This window comes from Saimiri boliviensis, chromosome 16 (assembly GCF_048565385.1).
Source record: "Saimiri boliviensis isolate mSaiBol1 chromosome 16, mSaiBol1.pri, whole genome shotgun sequence".
NCBI lineage: Eukaryota > Metazoa > Chordata > Mammalia > Primates > Cebidae > Saimiri > Saimiri boliviensis.
Window position 1 is genome coordinate 60168526 of NC_133464.1, and position 20611 is coordinate 60189136.

Sequence of the window (20611 nt, forward strand, 5' to 3'; positions counted from 1 at the left end):
ATAGGTAAGCTAGATGTTACGTCCCCCACCCCCACCACCCGCTTTTATAGAATAAGAAGAAACGGAGCCTCAGAGAGGTTAAATGTCTTATCTTAAGTAGAAGAGCTAGTAAGTGTCAGAGTCAATATTCAAACTGAAGTCTTCTCACAACAGGTCTTGGGTACTTGTCACAAAACTATGTTGCCTTTTCATGCTACAACCTTTCTGGGTATAGTGTTGAAAAATATACAGTTTTAAATGCAAGGCATTTTTAGATGATTTTTTCATTTTATTCAGATTTAGTGAAGCATTTACTGTCTACATTCTAGCAAGTTTGATACTATCTAGGCAATCTGAAAATTCTCCTAACTATTGCAATAAGGTAAATTGTTACTTTTCCATAGAGTAAAAACAGTGGATAAATTTCAGTGACTAGTGTTGATCCAGTGTCTGTTATTCTAACATCTCTTTCTGATTTGTTGTATATTTGTGGTTTTGTAATCTTATCTTTGTTTACATACATGTAACATGTACATACATATGTGTAGATGTGTGGCAGAATTGTGAATGTGTAATTTATCATTGGGAGGAAGAAAATACATTTTTGCTTACATTTTTCACAAGGCAATGTAGTTTGTATATAAAAATTGAATCATGGTTGGTGCAGTGGCTCACGCCTATAATCCCAGCACTTTGGGAGGCCAAGGTGGGCAGATCACCTGAGGTTGGGAGTTTGAGATCAGCCTGAGCAACATGGAGAAACCTTGTCTCTACTAAAAATACAAAATTAGGCAGGCGTGTTGGTACATGCCTGTAATCTCAGCTATTCAGGAGGCTGAGGCAGGAGAATTGCTTGAACCTGGGAGGTGGAGGTGGAGGTGAGCTGAAATCTTGCCATTGCACTCTAGCCTGGGCAGCAAGAGCGAAACTCTGTCTAAAAAAAAAAAAAAAAAAAAAAATCACATTATTTTAGCTCATTTGCAGATTTTAAGCTCTTAGGATGGAATCTTTTAAAAGTAAAGTCACTTTTTGTTTGACACAGCCTAAAATGTCATTAAAATGAAGTAAAATATGTTTTTATGCTGTCTTATTTTCAACATGGATATAAAGTGACTTAACAAAAGACATAATATCTGTAAAGGAAAAAGTAAAATTATACAAAAGTTTAGTTGTTGCTGTTGAAAGCTAAGTTTAGTTGTAAGGTTTCTGACAGCAAAGATTAAGGGGGAATAAGCAGAATATCTGTTGTCTGCTTCAGGACTTTTCCCCAGAACATTATAGAATTAATTATAGGCAAATAAAAGCTTTCATCATCTATTGGTTGTGTTTATGTGAAAGCCAGGTTAATAAAGTGACATTGTACTGTAGTTACAGGTATATTAGCCAAGTTTAGCAAACACTCACAAATTGTTCCACTTAAAGCCAGAAATGTGCCATGAATTATACACTCAACGATAACACATAAAGAGACAATGCCCTCTAAGACCTTAACGTTAAAAATGTAAAAAGAGTAAAATGAATGAACTTATGTCAAGAAATTGCGGTGCTGGATCTCTTACTGTAGTCTCTTTGTATCTTACCCCAGTACCCTTGTAAGATAAGTTTTATTCTCCTATTTTGCAATACAGAGATTGAAACCCAGTAAAGTTGAATAACCTTTTAAGATCATACAATGAATGGGAGCCATACCTGAGAATTGAAGCTAGGTCCAAGGCCTGTACTTTTTCATATCATGATCACATATTCAGTATGATCCACAAACTTACAGTGAAGAAAAAAAATCATACCATGAGCACATAAACATGAAAGATGGTATGAAAGCCAACAAGAAAACAAAAATACAATAGAGATTGATCAAAGTGTGCTGTATCATGGAAGCACAGATAATTTTGTATGGCAAAGCAAAAAGCTTCATTGAAGTAACATTTGAGATGAGCATTATAAGGAGAAGGAAGTGGGGATGGAGTCAGAGATAATGGTGTTCATAGTTAGTATTTATTGAGTTTAAAATGTGCCACACATTGTTATAAGCACTTTTAATATATTGACCCATTTAATTATTACAAAAGTTTTGTGAGATTGGTACTTTCATTATCTCTATCATCTATAAATGTTGTAAAAGAAGCAGAGGTACTTAAGTAATTTTTCTGATGTCTTACAACTAAGATAAGTAGGATTTTGACAGGTTGAGAGAAAGTCATTTCAAGAACATGGGGAAGATATTAAGGACTCAAGAATACATGGAAGTTTAGGAGAATACAGGTAGATAATAACCTAATACATTTGCCAAGGAGTTAATTTGCAGTCTTTCTTTTTCCCTTTTTCCTTTGTTTGTTTGTTTTGTTTTGTTTTGAAGATGGAGTCTTGCTCTGTCACCCTGGCTGGAGTGCAGTGGCATGATCTAGGCTCACTGCAACCTCCACCTACTGGGTTCAAGGGATTTTCCTGCCTCAGCCTCTCTAGTAGCTGGGATTACAGTGCATGCCACCACGCCTGGCTAATTTTTTGTATGAGTTTTTGATTCTGTATTAAAGAGGTTTAGGTTTATCTTGTAATGAGTGCAAAGTCATTGCAGATTTTTTAAATTGAGAAATGGTATTTCTGTTATATACAAATAAAATTACCTGTAACAGACAACGCAGAAAAGGTATAGAAAGCCTGGATTGGGAAATGTTTGAATGTAGGTAGATGTATTTTGCTATCATAATAGGTTTAAGGAAGTTGATGAAGGCATGAACTATTATTAAATTGCAATAATAGGAATGGTTAAGGGAGAAAAAACTTAGAGTGTTAGGAAGTAAAGTGAGTAGAACTTGGAATTTGTTGTTCCTCAGTGGCAGTATTTTCCAAAAGCAAAAGACAATACAGATTTTGGATTTGTCAGTATTTAAGGGATTGATGAAAACATGGGCATTGAAAGAGATTGCCTAGGGGAGGCCGTATTTCAGAATAAGGGCTAAAAATGTAACTCTGAGGAATTCGCAGCATTTGAGCAATGGCAGCAAGGGAAGAAGAACCAACAAAGGAGTTTTTAAAAGTAGTGTGATGATGTCTGGGCACAGTGGCTCACGCCTGTAATCCTTGCACTTTGGAAGGCTGAGGTGGGCTGATCACTTGAAGTCTGGAGTTCTAGACCAGCCTGGCCAACAGGTTTTAGCAAAACCCCGACTCTACTAAAAATACAAAAATTAGCTGGGCATCATGATGCATGCCTGTAATCCCAGATACTCAGAATGCTGAGGCAAGAGAATCACTTGAGCTGGGGAGGTGGAGGTTGCAGTGAGCCGAGATCACGCCATTGTACTCCAGCCTGCGCAACAGAGCGAAATGCTGTGTCAAAAAAATAAAGGAAAGAAAAGAAAAGAAAAGTAGTATAATAGAAGCATAAACTATAGAACAAAGAGCAGGGTAAAAATAAGGCAGAGATTTAATAGATTATACAACATTAAGACTTACGTATCCTTTTTATGTAGCAGATAAGGAGCCAAATAATAAATGGTCAAATTTTTATTTTGGATTGATAGCTCAAACTAATTGGATCAAGTGTAGATTTTATGGGAGACTGGAGTTGGGAAGGCAGATTGGTGGTGTTTTTGTGGTGAGAGCAAATTAGGACCAATACTAAAGCTGAAGCATAAGGAATGAAAAGTCAAGGAGAAACTTGAGAAATGCTTGGATGATAAATTTGCTGAGTTTGCTGTGGGTGGTGATAGAAAAGAGTCAAGGATAATACCTAGCTTTGTAACTGGTGTTTTAGGGTAGTAGACAGCAGAAAATAAGAATAGCAGCAGGGAGAGATATAAAGGAACAGGAATGAGTTAAGAATGTATGAGCTGGCTGGGCGCGGTGGCTCACACCTGTAATCCCAGCACTTTGGGAGGCTGAGGTGGGTAGATGATGAGGTCAAGAGATAGAGATCGTGGGCGTGGTGGCTCACGCCTGTAATCCCAGCACTTTGGGAGGCCAAGGCGGATGGATCACTAGGTCAAGAGATCGAGACCATCCTGGTCAACATAGTGAAACCCCGTCTCTACTAAAAACACAAAAAATTAGCTGGGCATGGTGGCGCGTGCTTGTGATCTCAGCTATTCAGGAGGCTGAGGCAGGAGAATTGCCTGAACCCAGGAGGCGGAGGTTGCGGTGAGCCGAGATCGCACCATTGCACTCCAGCCTGGGTAACAAGAGCGAAACTCCGTCTCAAAAAAAAAAAAAAAAAAAAAAAAAAAGAAACCCCGTCTCTACTAAAAATACAAAAATTAGCCTGGCATGGTGGCACATGCCTGTGGTCCCAGCTACTTGGGAGGCTGAGGCGAAAGAATTGCTTGAACCCAGGAGGCGGAGGTTGCAGTGAGCTGAGATTGTGCCGCTGCACTCCAGCCTGGCAACAGAGCAAGATTCCGTCTAAAAAAAAAAATATATATATGAGATGTATGAGCTGATGACTAGTGAGAAAGCTGGATTGGCATGTTGGAGAATAATTCTGGAGACAGTTAGATGGGTTTTGGACTTTAATATGCCTGTGTGACATTAGAAGCAAAAGTAAATATTAACTCAGAGGACTAGAGGAGAAATCTGGGCTGATTGGGTCAGTTTGTGTTCATGGTTTTCTAGTTGTTGGGCTGCTTAAAGATAATTTGTAGTTGCAGTCATTCTGTAGGATTTGATTTTCTAGCCCTTTTTGAAGTTGTTCATCAATTACTTGCAATGCATAGACAATTTTGATTATCAAGCTGATATAAATCTAGCTTATTTTACTGGTAGCACAAATGAAATTAATCTGTTGTAGCAGATTGATTATGTGCTGACACTTGATTGTTGGTAGCAGATGGTGACAAGAGTCCCTAAGACCACCTTTGGGTTTATTTGCTGAGTCTCACAGAATTCAGAAAAGCTGTTGTATTCATGTCATTACAGCAAAAGGATACAGGTTAAAATCAACAAAGACTAGAGGCAGATAGGGTGGAGTTCAGGAGAAACCAAGTGCAAGCTTCTAGTTGTCCTCTCCCAGTGGAGTTGTATGGACAGCACTTAATTCTCCCAGCAGTAATGTGTAACAACATATATAAAGTATTGTCAACCAGGTGAGCTCCTGAACTTTGCACAGGTTTTGTAGAGGATCAGTCACATGGCATGGACTGCTCACGTGACTGGCCTTAGATGGTCTTCTCAGGGGTAAAATTGATAAAGCATGACCCAGGGCACAGGAAAACAAAAAGAGGTGTTTGCCATTTTAAATTATACTGGGTGCTGCCAAGGTGTCAGGTATACACAGGTATTATTATCAGTCAGGATATTCTGAGGGTTCACACATTATCTGGCAGTTCCTTGGAATGTGCAAGATTTGAGCACTCTGTGCCCACCAAGTTACCTTTTACTGAATAACAGGACTAAGTGTAAGTATGTAATTGTAACTTAGTTCACCTCTAATTATCTCTTTGAAGCCTGTGCAAAGTTAACACTCCATGGACTTTCTGTAGACATCTCCTCTTCTAGGAAGTACTGTACTTAGTAGTAGTTTCCAGTAATGTTGCCTAACAGGACATAATTTGTTAGCATATTTACTGGAGGTGACAATAATCACTGAAGCTTGTGTAGCTGCCCATATACTTATTTTAAGACTTTTGTTTGCTCAAGATTTTTCTTTGGCTCACATAATACAAGTTTTCAAGATAGTTAGTTTAAAACATTGACCTTATAGGCCAGGCATGGTGGCTCACGCCTGTAAGCCTAGCACTTTGGGAGGCCAAGGTAGGCAGATTGCCTGAACTCAGGAGTTGCAGACCAGCCTGGGCAATGTGCTGAAACCCCGTCTCTACTAAAATACAAAAAATTAAGCGGGCGTGACAGTGTACACCTATATTCCCAGCTACTCAGAGACTGAGGCAGGAGAATCCCTTGAACCTGGCAGGCGGAGGTTGCAGTGAGCCGAGTTTGTGCCACTGCACTCTGGCCTGTGTGACAGAGCAAGACTCTATCTCCCCACCCCCCCAAAAAAGGACCCTATAGAGTTGTCAGTCTAGAGCATACGTGTGTGCATGTGTCTAGAAAGCAGTTTTCTAGCAGTCTTCAAGTGTGAAATATTGCTGAGGTTACAAGTCGTAAAGCTTTCTAGCAGTGAAAAGCAGACACAAAGTAGACCCTGATTACCGAAGACCTTGTTGGCACATGATTTTAATCAGATTATTAACTAGAAGGAAAAGAACATTCTCATTGACTATTAGTGGCCATAAAAGCCAGGAACTTTAGCATAGAAATCAAGAAATAGGGAAAACAAAGAAAAATGAATAGTAGCAGAAGAAAGTATAAAATAGCAGAAGCAGCTCAGGTGAGAAAAGATAGCAACAGGTAAAATTACAAGCATCAAAGACACTGAGCAGTGTTAGCCTGATGATGGAGATAAGGAAAGCAAATTTAGAAGAAGCTGGAATGGCCCAATAATCCTGTGCTGTGGATTTCAAATTTTAAAGCTTTTTTTCTTTTTTAAGTGAAAATTTCTATGAAGGCCCAATATATTTAAAAACAAAATTAAGCCAGGCAGTATCTGTAGTCCAAGCTGCTCAGAAGGCTGAGGCAAGAAAATCACTTGAGCCCAGGAGTTCATGTCCAGCCTAGGCAACGCACTGGGACCCCATCTCTAAAAATAAAAAATTAAAGACTGCAAATGTTTGCAGTTTCAGGGTGCCTAAGGCCCAGCAGTAGCTTACTTTCTCCCAGCCTTTGAGCTATTGTCATGGAGACCCTACTGAAAACCATTAATTAATCTCAGTCTACAATTTCATTATTATCTTAGAAAAAAAATGACTTCCTGCTAATAGTAGGGACCATGTAATGGAGAAACATCTTAGGGAATCATGTCGTTTTGCACAGGATTCTGTTTTGTGAACATAGTTTATTTAAACACACTATTAAGGTTAGGCACTTAGGCTATTGCCTGAATTTTGCAAACGTGAAAGTATTATACCAATGACCATTGTGTGTTATATTATTGGAGGTATATCTTCAGGGTGTATTCTTCGAAGTAGTATTGCTGGGTCAAAGAGTGAATGTATTTGTAATTTTGTTGCATACTGCCAAATTCCCTGCTTAAGGATTTTGCCTTGGTATTTAGGAAGGTTTGTATTCTTGTTCTAATGGTTACCTTTATTCTTACATCTTTTCTTTTTTACTGTTTTGACACTTTTAAATGGCATTTTTTGACTCCTTTATCTGTTACATATGCAGTCATACATGGCTTACTGTATGCAATTCAAAAATGAAAGTAACTTTTTCAGTATCCTTGCCAATAGAGTGTGTTGCCACATTTAAAATTTTGCTCATCTGAAAGGTGGGAAATAGTATCTTTTAATATGCATTTCACTTTTTATGAATCAAGTTTAACATTATTTCATTTGTTTAAGGGCCATTTTAATTTGTATCTTTGTGAACAGACTGGTCATACTTAACTTTTTCTATAGGATTTTTAGTCTTTTTCTTAGGTTTTAAGAGTTAATGTTTTTTTGGTTTTGTTTTGTTTGTCTTTTTTGAGATGGAGTCTTGCTCTGTCCCCCAGGCTTGAGTGCAGTGACACAATATCAGCTTACTGCAACCTCCACCTCCAGGATTCAAGCTATTCTCATGTCTTAGCCTCCTGAGTAGCTGGGATTACAGGTGCCTGCCACCACGCCTGGCTAATTTTTGTATTTTTAGTAGAGAGGGGGTTTCACCATGTTGTCCAGGTTGGTCTCAAACTCCTGACCTCAGGTGATCTGTCTGCCTCGGCCTCCCAAAGTGCTGGGATTACAGACATAAGCCACTACACCCAGCAAGAGTTATTTATATGTTAAGTATATTAGCTTTTCCATATTTTAAATACTTCCCTAGTTTGTCTTTTGTCTTTGACTGTGATGTTTTGCCAGGTGAACTTTTTGTTTATAATCAAATTCATCTATCTTTTTAAAATTGGATCTACATTTTGTCTGATCTATAGATATTTTGAGAAATATCTATAAATTCCTCTTTTTAAAAAATCAAGAACACTCAAAAAATGATGTGATGAATTTTTCAGGGTGATATGGAGAAAATTCTATTATTTTTCTCCTTAAAATTATTAATAAAACTTGTATTAATGATGTTTTTAATTGAACTATCCTTCCATTCTTTGAATAGTCTCTCTTGATCATTATATATTAGTTTCTCATTATAGTATGTGATTCTGTTTAATAATAATTTCAGGTTTTTGCATTCGCATTTACATAAGTGATACTGTTTTGCAGTTTAGCTTTTGTTCTTTTATTAATTTTAATTATAGTATAAATAATGGCACTATAATCATAATTTGTTAGGTATTAATTCATACTTTTATTGTTTTATTAAAGTTTAGGTGTTAATGTTATGCTTCCTTCATTTTCTATACTCTGGAATGATTTATATAGCATCAAATCTATCTGATCTTTGAAGATTTGGTAGTTTCCCAGCAAAGTTAGATTGGACCCAAAGATGAAGTACCTAAATTCAAGGATCATGTAAAATTACTCTTTAGGATTTCAAGCTTGATAGACAAGTTTATTATTAATCATGTGATATGTACTTATTAGTATATAATATGTATTTATGTATGGCTTAGCCTGTTTCCAGGGTACATCCATTTTGCAGCGTGCATCATCAGAACTTCATTCTTTCTATTGCTGTATTTGTCCTTGATGTACACTTAAATATATTAAATGCTCGTTTATCAGTCCTGTTGCTGAAGCTTCCCTAGTCATCTGTTGAATGAAGCTTATGCTCTAGTTAAGGGATCCGCAAAATTTTCCGTAAAGGTTCAGAGAATTATTTCAGGCTTTGCAGGCCATATAAGTGGACTGCCCTCTCCCCTTCTCTGGTCTCGTTTATACAGTATCTTGCCTCAAGATGTCCACACAAAAGTTAGAATTTAATTTTTTCTCTTCCTACAGGTAATGGAAATTCTTAGTGTTCTCTGACTCTTAGTAATGCTAAAGGGGTGTGGATTATATGTGTGGTTTTATTTTATTTTTTAAGACAGAGTTTCGCTCTTATTGCCTAGGCTGGAGTGGATCTCGGCTCACTGCAACTTCTGCCTCCCAGGTTCAAGTGATTTTCTTGCTTCAGCCTCCTGAGTAGCTGGGATTACAGGCATGCGCCACCAAGCCCAGCTAATGTTTTTTTTTTTTGTATTTTTGTAGAGACAGGGTTTTTCCTGTTGGTCAGGCTGGTCTGGAACTCCTGACCTCAGGTGATCCTTCTGCCTTGGCCTCCCAAAGTGCTAGGATTATAGGCGTGAGCCACTGCACCTGGCCCTGTTTTATTTTATTCTTATTCATTTATATGCTTTTTTAAAGGGTATGTGAATTCACGTGCCTCCTTTCTTTTTAGGGCAAAAAGATGTGGCCCAATGAGAAACATCTTGATTTCACATAAGCTACAACCAGTGCTTCTATTCCTCTGTGACAACACCAAGCAAAACCACATACAAGATCTTTGACTCGAATGAATCACCAGATCTCTGAGCCTATTTTCTTTTATGTATTTGCAAAGTTAGGATGGGGATAGGGCATGGCTTATACTCCAGGCTTTTCAGTTGGGGACACATTTCAGGATATTTTCAAACAATTTTTTCCCCAGATGAAGTTAAAGTGCCAAGCCATTTCTTTTGTTAGTTTACTTTAGTAGTCCGAAAAATTGTATTGCTAATGTTGGAAAACCAGTAGAGTAGATAGATGACCTTTCTGTTCTCTTCTGAACTTGAAACAGCATGGTGTATTGGCCTCATTCTTATATATAGTGTTTTTCTGTGTGATTATCAGGTAGCTAATTTGTGAGGGCAGAGAGGATTACTTTTATGCCTGTTTTTAAATTCATCTATCTGATACATAAATGCAGAAGCTGGGATGGAAGTTTTCCCAGACTTCTGTGTCTCATTTTTTGTGCAGAATGATCAGAGGTAGGCATTGAGAGAAAGAGAAGGTACTTGCTACTTAATAGATTAATCAGTTAAGCAGATATTTTTGCCACTAAGCTAAAACGTGAAATTTGATTACTTTTTCTGTCACTGCTACCGAAGTGTCTTATACATTTAAAGCATTCAAACAAATATGTAAACTACTTTTTCTTTTGTGTTTCCTGTAGATTCTTGTGGACACTGTTTGGGCTCTGTCATACTTGACAGATGGAGGTAATGAGCAGATACAGATGGTTATCGATTCAGGGGTTGTGCCATTTCTTGTGCCCCTTCTGAGTCATCAGGAAGTCAAAGTTCAAGTAAGTATTTTTAAATGTTTCTTATTTGTATAGAATTGTGTTTGTTAGAACCAGTTAACTTGTACAACTAGGCTTTAACTCTGTTACAAGTGCTTATCTTCGATTTCTTGTGCTAATCCCCTGAGCCTAATTTTGTTGATTTCCAAATCTTTATCTCACCCAGATTCTTTGCTGAGTTCCTGACCTGCATAGCCAATTGTTCTTGACCCTTTATACATATCATCTAAGAACTCCTTAAAACTTTCCATGATAAACTAGACAGAAAGGAAATGATCATTTCCCCCCAATCTGCTCTTCTTCCTTGTCTGCTTTTAGTGAACAGCATGGCTTAAGCTAGAAATTTTGATTCCTCCTTATAATTCCCATTTCATTACAAAATCATTTCAATTATTGTTAGATAGCTTCAAATCTGTCTCTCTCTATCTATCTAGAACCACTGATTTAGTTCAAGACTCATTATCTTTCTCCCAAATAATTGGAATAGCCTCTTAATTGCACTTCTCTTTCTCACTCCCACTCTAATTAGGGGTAGGCACTTGATAGATCTGTTTATCCTACTTATACCAAAGTGACTTTCTGGATGGAAATGTGTGCCCATTCCAGGCCTTTATTAAAATACTTTTTTTCTTTTCTTTCTTTCCTTTTTTTTTTTTTTTGAGATGGAGTCTTGCTCTGTTTCCCAAGCTAGATTACAGTGGTATTATCTCTTCTCACTGCAGCTTCTGCCTCTCAGATTCAAGTGATTCTCCTGCCTCAGACTTTCGAGTAGCTAAGATTATAGGCATGCATGGTCACACCCAGCTAATTTTTGTATTTTTAGTAGAGATGGAGTTTCACCATGTTGCCCAGGCTTGTCTTAAACTCCTGACCTCAGGTGATCTGCCCACCTTGGCCTCCCAAAGTGTGGGGATTGCAAGCATGAGCCACCATGCCCAGCCTTAAGAAATTTGACTTATAAAATTTTAATTTCCTTTTATTTTTTAATCTTTTTTCAAACAATTTTCACACTTTTGTTTTTCCATAAAGTTTCAGTTTTTCAGAAGAGACTATTTAAAATTCAGAATTGGTGTCAGACTGCTTGGTGCTTTGTAAAAGTATGAAATAACTTAATCATTCACCCTTGCATTTTTACTTTCTCAGGATTATGAAAAATATAGAATCAGTCTTATCATAAACAAATAAATGTGTAGAAAACATTTTATCCCCAATCTAGACAGCAGCCCTCAGAGCAGTTGGCAACATAGTGACTGGCACTGACGAGCAGACCCAGGTTGTTCTCAATTGTGATGTCCTGTCACACTTCCCAAATCTCTTATCGCACCCAAAAGAGAAGATAAATAAGGTAAGGCATATAATGCCCTCATCATGCTATTTCTTTCTTTTTCTGTATCTCATTTTTAACTGTCTCCTTGTTTCTATTGCTACTTGTTTATGTTTTTCTTAAAAACCACTGCAGTGAAGATGAAATTTATTTTAAATCACCTCTGCAGTTGTTTTGTTTCAACTTTTAATGGCTTCTGGTGGGTGCTGCCCCAATCATCACAGAGTAAAAAACATTTTTAGACTGCCTATGTTTTTATGTAAATAGACTGAGCATAGCAGCAATCATTAAGTTAGTAGCCACTAAGTGAAAGTGCAGACAAAATCTGCCATTTGAATGGGCTGGTATTTTTTTTTAAACAGATCATAATTTGATCTCCCAGCAAAATTAGATTGGACCCAAAGACAAAGTGCCTAAATTCAAGGATCATAAAAAATTACTCTTTAAGATTTCAAGCTTGATAGACAAGTTTATTATTAATTGTGTAATATGTGCTTATTAGTATGTAATAAGTCTTTATGGCTTATCTAGCATGTTTCAAGGTTCATCCATTTTGCAGCATGTGTCAGAACTTCTTTCTGTGGCTGAATAAATATTCCATTGTATGTATACATCACATATTGTTTACCTATTCTACTGTTGATGGACACTTGTTTCCACCTTTTCACTATTATGAATAATGCTGCAATGAACAATGGCATACAAATATCTATTTGAGTTCCTGCTTTCAATTTCTTTGGATATGTAACTGAGAGTAGAATTGCTCGATCATATGGTAATTCTGTGTTTAGCTTTTTGAGAAACCACCGAAACGTTTTCCATAGTAGCTACACTATTTTACATTCCCACAGCAATGTTATAAGAATTCTAATTTCTCTGCATCCTAGCTAACACTTACTATTTTCTATTTAAAAAAATTATTAGTGACATCCGGGTAGATGTGAAGTGGTGTCTTGTTGTGGTTTAAATTTACATTTAGTTTACTGAAGTTTTTTTTTTTTTGAGACAGGGTTTCACCATGTTGGTCAGGCTGGTCTTGAACTTCTGACCTCAAGTGATCCACCTGCCTCAGCCTCCCAAAGTGCTGGGATTACAGGCGTGAGCCACCACGCCCGGCCTTAGTTTACTGAAGTTTCATCTGCCTAAAATACTACTGTCACCTAAACACAGCAGAACTGATCATTTCTTTTTCTTTGTCATAACTGTGTTTATATAGTTGCTTGACTGTTGGGTTCTTATAGAAAAATATGTTGTCAAAAATCACAATTTATAGATACATTTGTTCCAGTGAAGAGAAAGAAGCCAAAGACTATCAGACTCTGGGCCAGTTATTTTTACTATAGAATTTTTAACAATATAGGTGATTTTTTTTTCTTTTTCTTTTTCTTTCTTTTTTTTTTTAGCTAATTGAATGTGTTTTATAATTGGAAACAACTGAGAAGTGAGGAAGCTGGGCAGAAGTCAGCAGAGAAAGGTTCTGGCCTGTGATGCAATATGCTTTTAAGTGAGGGTATCGTGGAGTAGAGAAAGGTTCATAGAAATGCTTTCTTAGCTTCAGTAAGCAATTAGTTACTTCAAAAATTTTTTGCCTTGAAAATTTGTTTCTTGGATCTTGAGACCATTGTGGGACCCTGGAAGTACAAGTTACCAACTTGATTTTCTTCCCTCAGGATTTTTGTTAGAAACTCTTTAAAAATCTACAAGAAATGTGCAAGAATAGTATAGTGAACACCCATGCACTCTAAACACAGATTCACCAGTTATTAACATCTTACCGTAGTTGGGTAGCAAAATAAATTCAGTTGTGGAAGGGAAGATACACATGTGATACTAACCTGTAAACAGCTCTCTAAACGTCTTTGTTTATGACATAAATTCTGTAGTTTTAGAATATTTATGTTATATAGACCCATTCTAGATTAGTTAGACGGTTAATTTCTGTGCAATAGTTGAACGACTGTATCTTGTGTCGAAATGTTTTTAAAATAAAAAAATTCACCTTTATTAGAAGTAGTTTTTAAGTAGTTTTAGAAATTCAGTTGCATATTTATTTCTGTCTTTTAGAGGAAGCTAATGCACAGAAATATAAGCTCCAAGAGGAAAGATTTCTATCTGTTTCACTCATTTTTGTATCACCATTGCCTAGAATAATGCTTAGCTTATAGTAGGCCTATATATTAATGAATGAATAAATGCTAGGTTATTGGGTTCCAAATATAATTGATGGAAATTTCCTTGTAAGTTGTTTAAAATGGGAGTTTTTGTATACGTGATAACTTTTTAGATTCAGTTTCTTTAACATAATTTAGGTGATTTTGTTATGGTCTACATAAAATATATTAAAATGGAAAGGCATTAAAGGGATCATTTTTCAAATAAAGGTGCCCTATATTTTGTTCAATTGTAGGAAGCAGTGTGGTTCCTTTCCAACATAACAGCAGGCAACCAACAACAAGTTCAGGCTGTAATAGATGCTGGATTAATTCCTATGATTATTCATCAACTTGCTAAGGTTGGTCATATTATGAGTTCATCATGTCTATTAATCTGTTATAACCAAGACTTTTTGGATAAAGAATCCATTTTATGATCTCATTTTTAACCTTCAGGGGGACTTTGGAACACAAAAAGAAGCTGCTTGGGCAATCAGCAACTTAACAATAAGTGGCAGAAAAGATCAGGTGAGTCTGAAAACCTGTAACTGTCATGATTGTTAATATGTTGGAAAGCACTCTACTCTCTGATATTTAGTAGTTGCTGACTGTTTTTAAGCTTTGTATCATGTTCTTTTGGGGGAAAACATAACTATTATTTTAAGAGATGAAGTCTAGCTATGTTGCCTAGCTAGAGTGCAGTTGCTATTCACAGGCATGACCATAACGCACTACAGCCTCCAACTCCTGGGCTCAAAATATTCTCCTGTCTCAGTCTTCCATGCAGCTGGAACTACAGGTGCACACTACCACACACCCTGCTGGGGAATAGATAATTATGTAAATAAAAATATGTCTTCTCTTTTGTTGTCTAGGTTGAGTACCTTGTACAACAGAATGTAATACCACCATTCTGTAATTTACTATCAGTGAAAGATTCTCAAGTGGTTCAGGTGGTTCTAGATGGTCTAAAAAACATTCTGATAATGGCTGGTGATGAAGCAAGCACAATAGCTGAAATAATAGAGGAATGTGGAGGTAAGAGTGGATTGATTGAAGAAAAGTCTTTGAAAGTATTTGAGCACTGGAACTCTGAAATATGACTTCTTTAAAGTCAGTGTATTAGAAAATTACTAGGATATGTTTTTTTTAAATGATCACACTATGTTGCTTTACTTTATTCCCTATGTTAGCATTCCAAGAGGATTTTCCAGAAGACAGTAGTCCATACTTTGCAAAAACTGGTTGTGAAGGTCACTGTATAACCTTCTCGAGATTGACATTACCTTCTTTTTTGAGACAAAAATCTTGCTCTGTCGCCTAGGCTGGAGTGCAGTGGCACAGTCTCAGCTCACTGCAACCTCCGCCTCCTGAGTTCAAGCGATTCTCACACTTCAGCCTCCCAGTTAGCTGGAATTACCGGTGCACACCACCACATCCAGCTGATTTTTTTTTTTTTTTTGAGACTGAGTTTCACTTTTGTTACCCAGGCTGTAGTGCAATGGCACGATCTCGGCTCACTGCAACCTCCACCTCCTGGGTTTAGGCAATTCTCCTGCCTCAGCCTCCTGAGTAGCTGGGATTACAGGCACGCGCCACCATGCCCAGCTAATTTTTTGTATTTTTTAGTAGAGACGGGGTTTCACCATGTTGACCAGGATGGTCTCGATCTCTTGACCTCGTGGTCCACCTGCCTCGGCCTCCCAAAGTGCTGAGATTACAGGCTTGAGCCACCGCGCCCAGCAATTTTTGTGTTTTTAGTAGAGACAGGGTTTCACTATGCTGGCCAGGCTGGTCTTGAACTCCTGACCTCAAGTGATCTGCCTGCCTCGGCCTCCCAAAGTGCTGGGATTACAGGCATAGGCCATCATGCCCAGTCTGACATTGCTTTTTAGGAAACACTAATACTTCTCTTGAAGTCACAGTGCATGAGAGCAAATCAAGAACCCTTACAACCACTACATAAATTTTAAAGGCTTATTTAATCCAGCATTTCTCAAACTCCTTAACAGTGAAACACTTTTTTTGTGTGTTATTACCATGTTATTTTGTGGACGATACTTTAGGAAATACTATTTCATATAGTTGGAAAAGGTTACTGACTTCTGAGTCACCTAGATATGTCGTTTCAGTCTTGTAATGGTTCTTATCATTGCCACAACTACATGCCGAAGTTACTGCTGTGGCAGTTACTTCGAAATTTTTTTCTTCTTTTTCTTTTTGAGATGGAGTCTCATACTGTCACCCAGGCTGTAGTGCAGTGCTGTGATCTCAGCTCACTGCGGTTTCCGCCTCCTGGGTTCAAGCAATTCTCCTGCCTCAGCCTCGTGAGTAGCTGGGACTGCAGGTGTGGGCCACCACACCCAGCTAATTTTTTTGTATTTTAAGTAGAGATGGGGTTTCACCATGTTGGCCAGGATGGTCTCTATCTTCTGACCTTCTGATCCGCCCACCTTGGCCTCCCAAAGTGCTGGGATTACAGGCTTGAGCCACTGCACCCAGCCGTTACTTTGAAATTTTAATGAGAAAGAATTATGATTTGAAGTACTGTATTATACTTTCTATAGCAATGACATGTGAAATATGTTTAAATTCTATTTTCTAAATGTACATGTTTAACATGTACTAACATGTCTAAACCTTAAATTAGTTTATCATAGTGTCATGTTTTAGATTTTACATTTCATTGACTACTTTTTTTTTTTTGAGACGGAGTTTCGCTCTTGTTACCCAGGCTGGAGTGCAATGGCGCAATCTCGGCTCACTGCAACCTCCACCTCCTGGGTTCAGGCAATTCTCCTGCCTCAGCCTCCTGAGTAGCTGGGATTACAGGCATGCGCCACCATGCCCAGCTATTGTTTTGTATTTTTAGTAGAGACGGGGTTTCACCATGTTGACCAGGATGGTCTTGATCTCTTGACCTCGTGATCCACCCGCCTCGGCCTCCCAAAGTGCTGGGATTACAGGCTTGAGCCACCGCGCCCGGCCCATTGACTACTTTCTATGAATATTCTACTGTTTAAAAACAAATGCAGTAAGATCTTAGAATACTTAGGCTGAGAGGATTTTTTTCTTTTCTTTCTTTTTTTTTGAGACAAGTTTCACTCTTGTTGCCCAGGCTGGAGTACAATGGCTCGATCTTGGCTCACTGCAACCTCCACCTCCCAGGTTCAAGCGATTTTCCTACCTTAGCCTCCTGAGTAGCTGTGATTAGACATACACCACCACGTCTGGCTAATTTTTTATATTTTTAGTATAGACAGGGTTCCTCCATGTTGGTCAGCTGGTCTTGAACTCCTGACCTCAGATGATTTGCCTGCCTCAGCCTCCCAAAGTATTGGGATTACAGGTGTGAGCCACCATGCCCAGCCAGGAGGTTTTCTTAAGAAGAAATTATTCCAGAGATTTTAAAGAGTCTTGTCCAAGGTCATAGAAGTAGGTTGTGATAGAAGCAAAATTAAAATCCAGATCTCCTTACTATTAATTCACTGCTCATTCTGCTTTTACAATATTTTAAAATAATTAAAATTTACCATTGTAGTCAGGTTCATAACTTAACCCAGTAATTTTGAGTAACTTGGAGAATTATCAGCTTTTTATCAGTATAGTTACTTCTGTCTATAGGAGTAATAATTAGGATACATATTAATATTTTATAATTGTGTAAAGCACTTTACATCCATTCTCTTTGGCAGTGGTTTCCCCATTCTTCTGGTTTATTCGTGTATAAGGAAAAAAATGCAGCTATCTTAGAATAACTTTTTTTTTTAAGACGGAGTTCCGCTCTGTCACCCAGGTTGGAGTGCATTGGTGCAATCTCAGCTCACTGCGAACTCAAACTCCCAGGTTTAAGCTGTTCTCTTGCCCGGCCTCCCGAGTAGCTGGTATTACAGGCGACCACTACAACGCCCAATTGATTTTTTTTTTTATTTTTAGTAGAGATGGGGTTTCTCCATGTTGACCATGCTGGTCTCGAACTCCTGACCTCAGGTTCGATCCGCCTGCCTCAGCCTCCCAAAGTGCTGGGATTACAGGCGTTAGCCACTGCCTCCGGCCTAAAATAACTTTCAAAAAGACATTTCAAGGAAGAATATTAAGGTTTGAAATTAATAAACTTGTGTATGTGGTGTATGGAGTAAATATATTGGAAATATGAATAAAGGCATTCTCTGATATCTGTTCTGGAAATATTTTCTCTCAGGTTGCTTGTGGCTATAGGACATAAGACCTCTATTCATTTTTTAAATAAGTTTTTCAAAATTTAAATTACCTTTTATTTATATTAATTATAACATTCTAAAAATTTATTTTGTGTTTATATAAAAATAACATTTGGAAAACAAAGAGTTAAAAATAACTTTATGAGACAATAAGATTAGTAAGATTACATTAAAGCAGTCTGGGGGAGTCAGTTCTAGTATTGTCACAACTTTAACCTGTAACTTGAAATAAATTTCCTTACGTATCAATGCCACAGTTTCCCTCTGTCAAATGGATTGTTTGTGTGTTCTTTAGACTGCCTGTTTCAGGGAGCGGGTACTTCAAGGGCTTCCAAGAAGGAAAAAAATTAGTGGGATGCTGGTTTTTCAACCAGAAGCAGCTCCAACCACCATCTTAGATGGGGGAGCAGGGTGTTTTGGGTTCCTTAGGATTTCTCCATGATTAAAATGAGCATGCTTTTGATTAGTATCTCCTTATCAATTAACCAGTTATTTTGATTAATTTATTCTTACCAGGTTTGGAGAAAATTGAAGTTTTACAGCAACATGAAAATGAAGACATATATAAATTAGCTTTTGAAATCATAGATCAGTATTTCTCTGGTGATGATGTAAGTAGACATTAAAACAGTGTGTGTCTGCATGTAAATGAAAACCTACACACAATGTAAATTTTTTTTAAATTGTACTTTGCGCTCTGGGGTACATGTGTACATCCTGCATCCTGCAGGCTTTTTGCATAGGTACATACATGCTATGGTGGTTTGCTGTCTCCATCCCCCACCGCATCAGGCTTTTCTCCCTGTGTTATCCCTCCCACCACCCCCATCCTTCCCCTCTGCTGCATAGCCCAACTAGCCCAGCATGTGTTCTCTTTCCTGTGCCCAAGTGTTCTCATTGTTCATCACCCACCTATGAGCGAAAACATGCGGTGTTTGGTTTTCTGTTCTTACACCATGTAAATTTACTAAGAGTTTTCCTTGTATCAGTAGGAAGACATTTCTGTTAGACATTCCATCAGTCACTTCTCTTAAATACTTTGAAACTTCGTTATAAGGTAGAGTTGTAAAAACAGTTCTTGTTTGTAATCTATTAACTAGGAAAAAATAGAAGTTATATAAATGATATATGTTCAGATAGGTTAAATAAATCTACAGATACAGAAACTGAAGGGGGCAGTTTTTAAATGTGTTAATTTAAAATTTTTAAATTTCTTAATCAAATTATTATTGATTTACCCAAATATTTTTAGGTGATTAAAGCATTCACATAGAATTATTTGCTAGGAGCTAAAAAGTCAATTCCACTTACATCATAATGTATAGTATCATAACTTGATAAGGATTTTTGTTTGTTTGTTTTTTATAGATTGATGAAGATCCCTGCCTCATTCCTGAAGCAACACAAGGAGGTACTTACAATTTTGATCCAACAGCCAACCTTCAAACAAAAGAATTTAATTTTTAAGTTCAGTTGAGTGCAGCATCTTTCCCACATTCAATATGAAGCACCACCAGATGGCTACCAAATGATAAGAACAACAACAGCAACAAAAGGCTCTGAAACACACATGCCTCTTTGTTTTGATGCTTCTAAAGCAAGCCATGTCTCAGTCACTTTGCAGTTGCCAAAAGTCACTATCACATGGACTGTAAATGCATATGCATGATTTCCTAAACTGTTTTAGAACTCTCCTTAACAATCTCAACTACCCTATTTTTCCCTGTTCCCTGGTGCCACAGGCTGACAACTGCAGTCTCCAGTTTAGAATAAATATTCCATAGTGGTGACATGTCAGCTGCCCACTGTTACTCCTTTGGAAAATGGTGCGCTGTGGATCAAGACACTTTGGTATGATGCATATACAAGTTGGAAGACTAAAGAGGTGCAGTGTGATCTGAGCCTCCATCATTGTCCTCCACAAACATATTTTCATATTCTTTATGTGGAAGAATAGATTTTAAAGTACAAGCCAAATGATTTTCATTGGTGGAACTGACACAAAAAAAGTAACTTAAAAACAAGAAACTTGGTTATTGAATAAACAGATATAAGTTTTAAAAAAAAACTGTACTTCACCTACCAGTAATTGATGTGTTTATTATCTGCCTCAGAAGCCAGGGTTGGAGGAAGAACTTTAGATATGGATGTTAATGCTTTTGCCATTATACCTAATTTTTGAGAACAGCAAGCCCTATTTGACCACTCTCTTCAGCCTGTGTGTTCCTGCTGTTTTGAAGTAATCAAATGCTGTGCATGGTATTTTACCTGAGCTGCAACCTGTTATGGACTTGAACTTCTGTTTAAGTTGAAAGCAAGAGTCCCTGACTATAAAGGAAAAACAGCAAAACAAAAAACAAAAAAAAAACCTGCAAAAGTCTAAAATACCCATTGGTATTGTTTTTTAAAAAATCTTGCTTTCAGCTTTCAGGAGTTAATATTCTTTGTTTTCATTTGATAATTGGATATGGTTGATTTATATTGGGTTTAAACTGTGGAGCTTTCATGTTTACTGTAATTTAGTCTTAAAATATTTTTTACTTAGTAACCAGTGCTTTTCATAATGTGGTTGGCAACAAACCAGCAACTACTATTTAGAAGTGTCATAAGACTTCATTCTTTGAGTATTGGGAAAGTTAATTCAGATCCTACTCTAAAATCATCTTCACATATTAAAAGATTCA

General features: G+C 37.4%; 1 protein-coding gene across 1 annotated transcript in view; it reads left to right on the plus strand.

Annotated features, from left to right (window-relative positions):
- KPNA3 (karyopherin subunit alpha 3) overlaps positions 1-20303 on the plus strand; it is a 108937-nt gene extending 88634 nt beyond the window's left edge. Inside the window, exons 11-17 of the mRNA XM_039473250.2 lie at positions 10102-10233; positions 11447-11575; positions 13962-14066; positions 14164-14235; positions 14583-14745; positions 18444-18538; positions 19296-20303. Coding sequence (XP_039329184.1) covers positions 10102-10233; positions 11447-11575; positions 13962-14066; positions 14164-14235; positions 14583-14745; positions 18444-18538; positions 19296-19394 — 795 coding nt within the window. The 3' untranslated portion in view covers positions 19395-20303. The remainder of the gene's footprint in view (positions 1-10101; positions 10234-11446; positions 11576-13961; positions 14067-14163; positions 14236-14582; positions 14746-18443; positions 18539-19295) is intronic.
- The last annotated feature ends 308 nt before the right edge of the window (positions 20304-20611 follow it).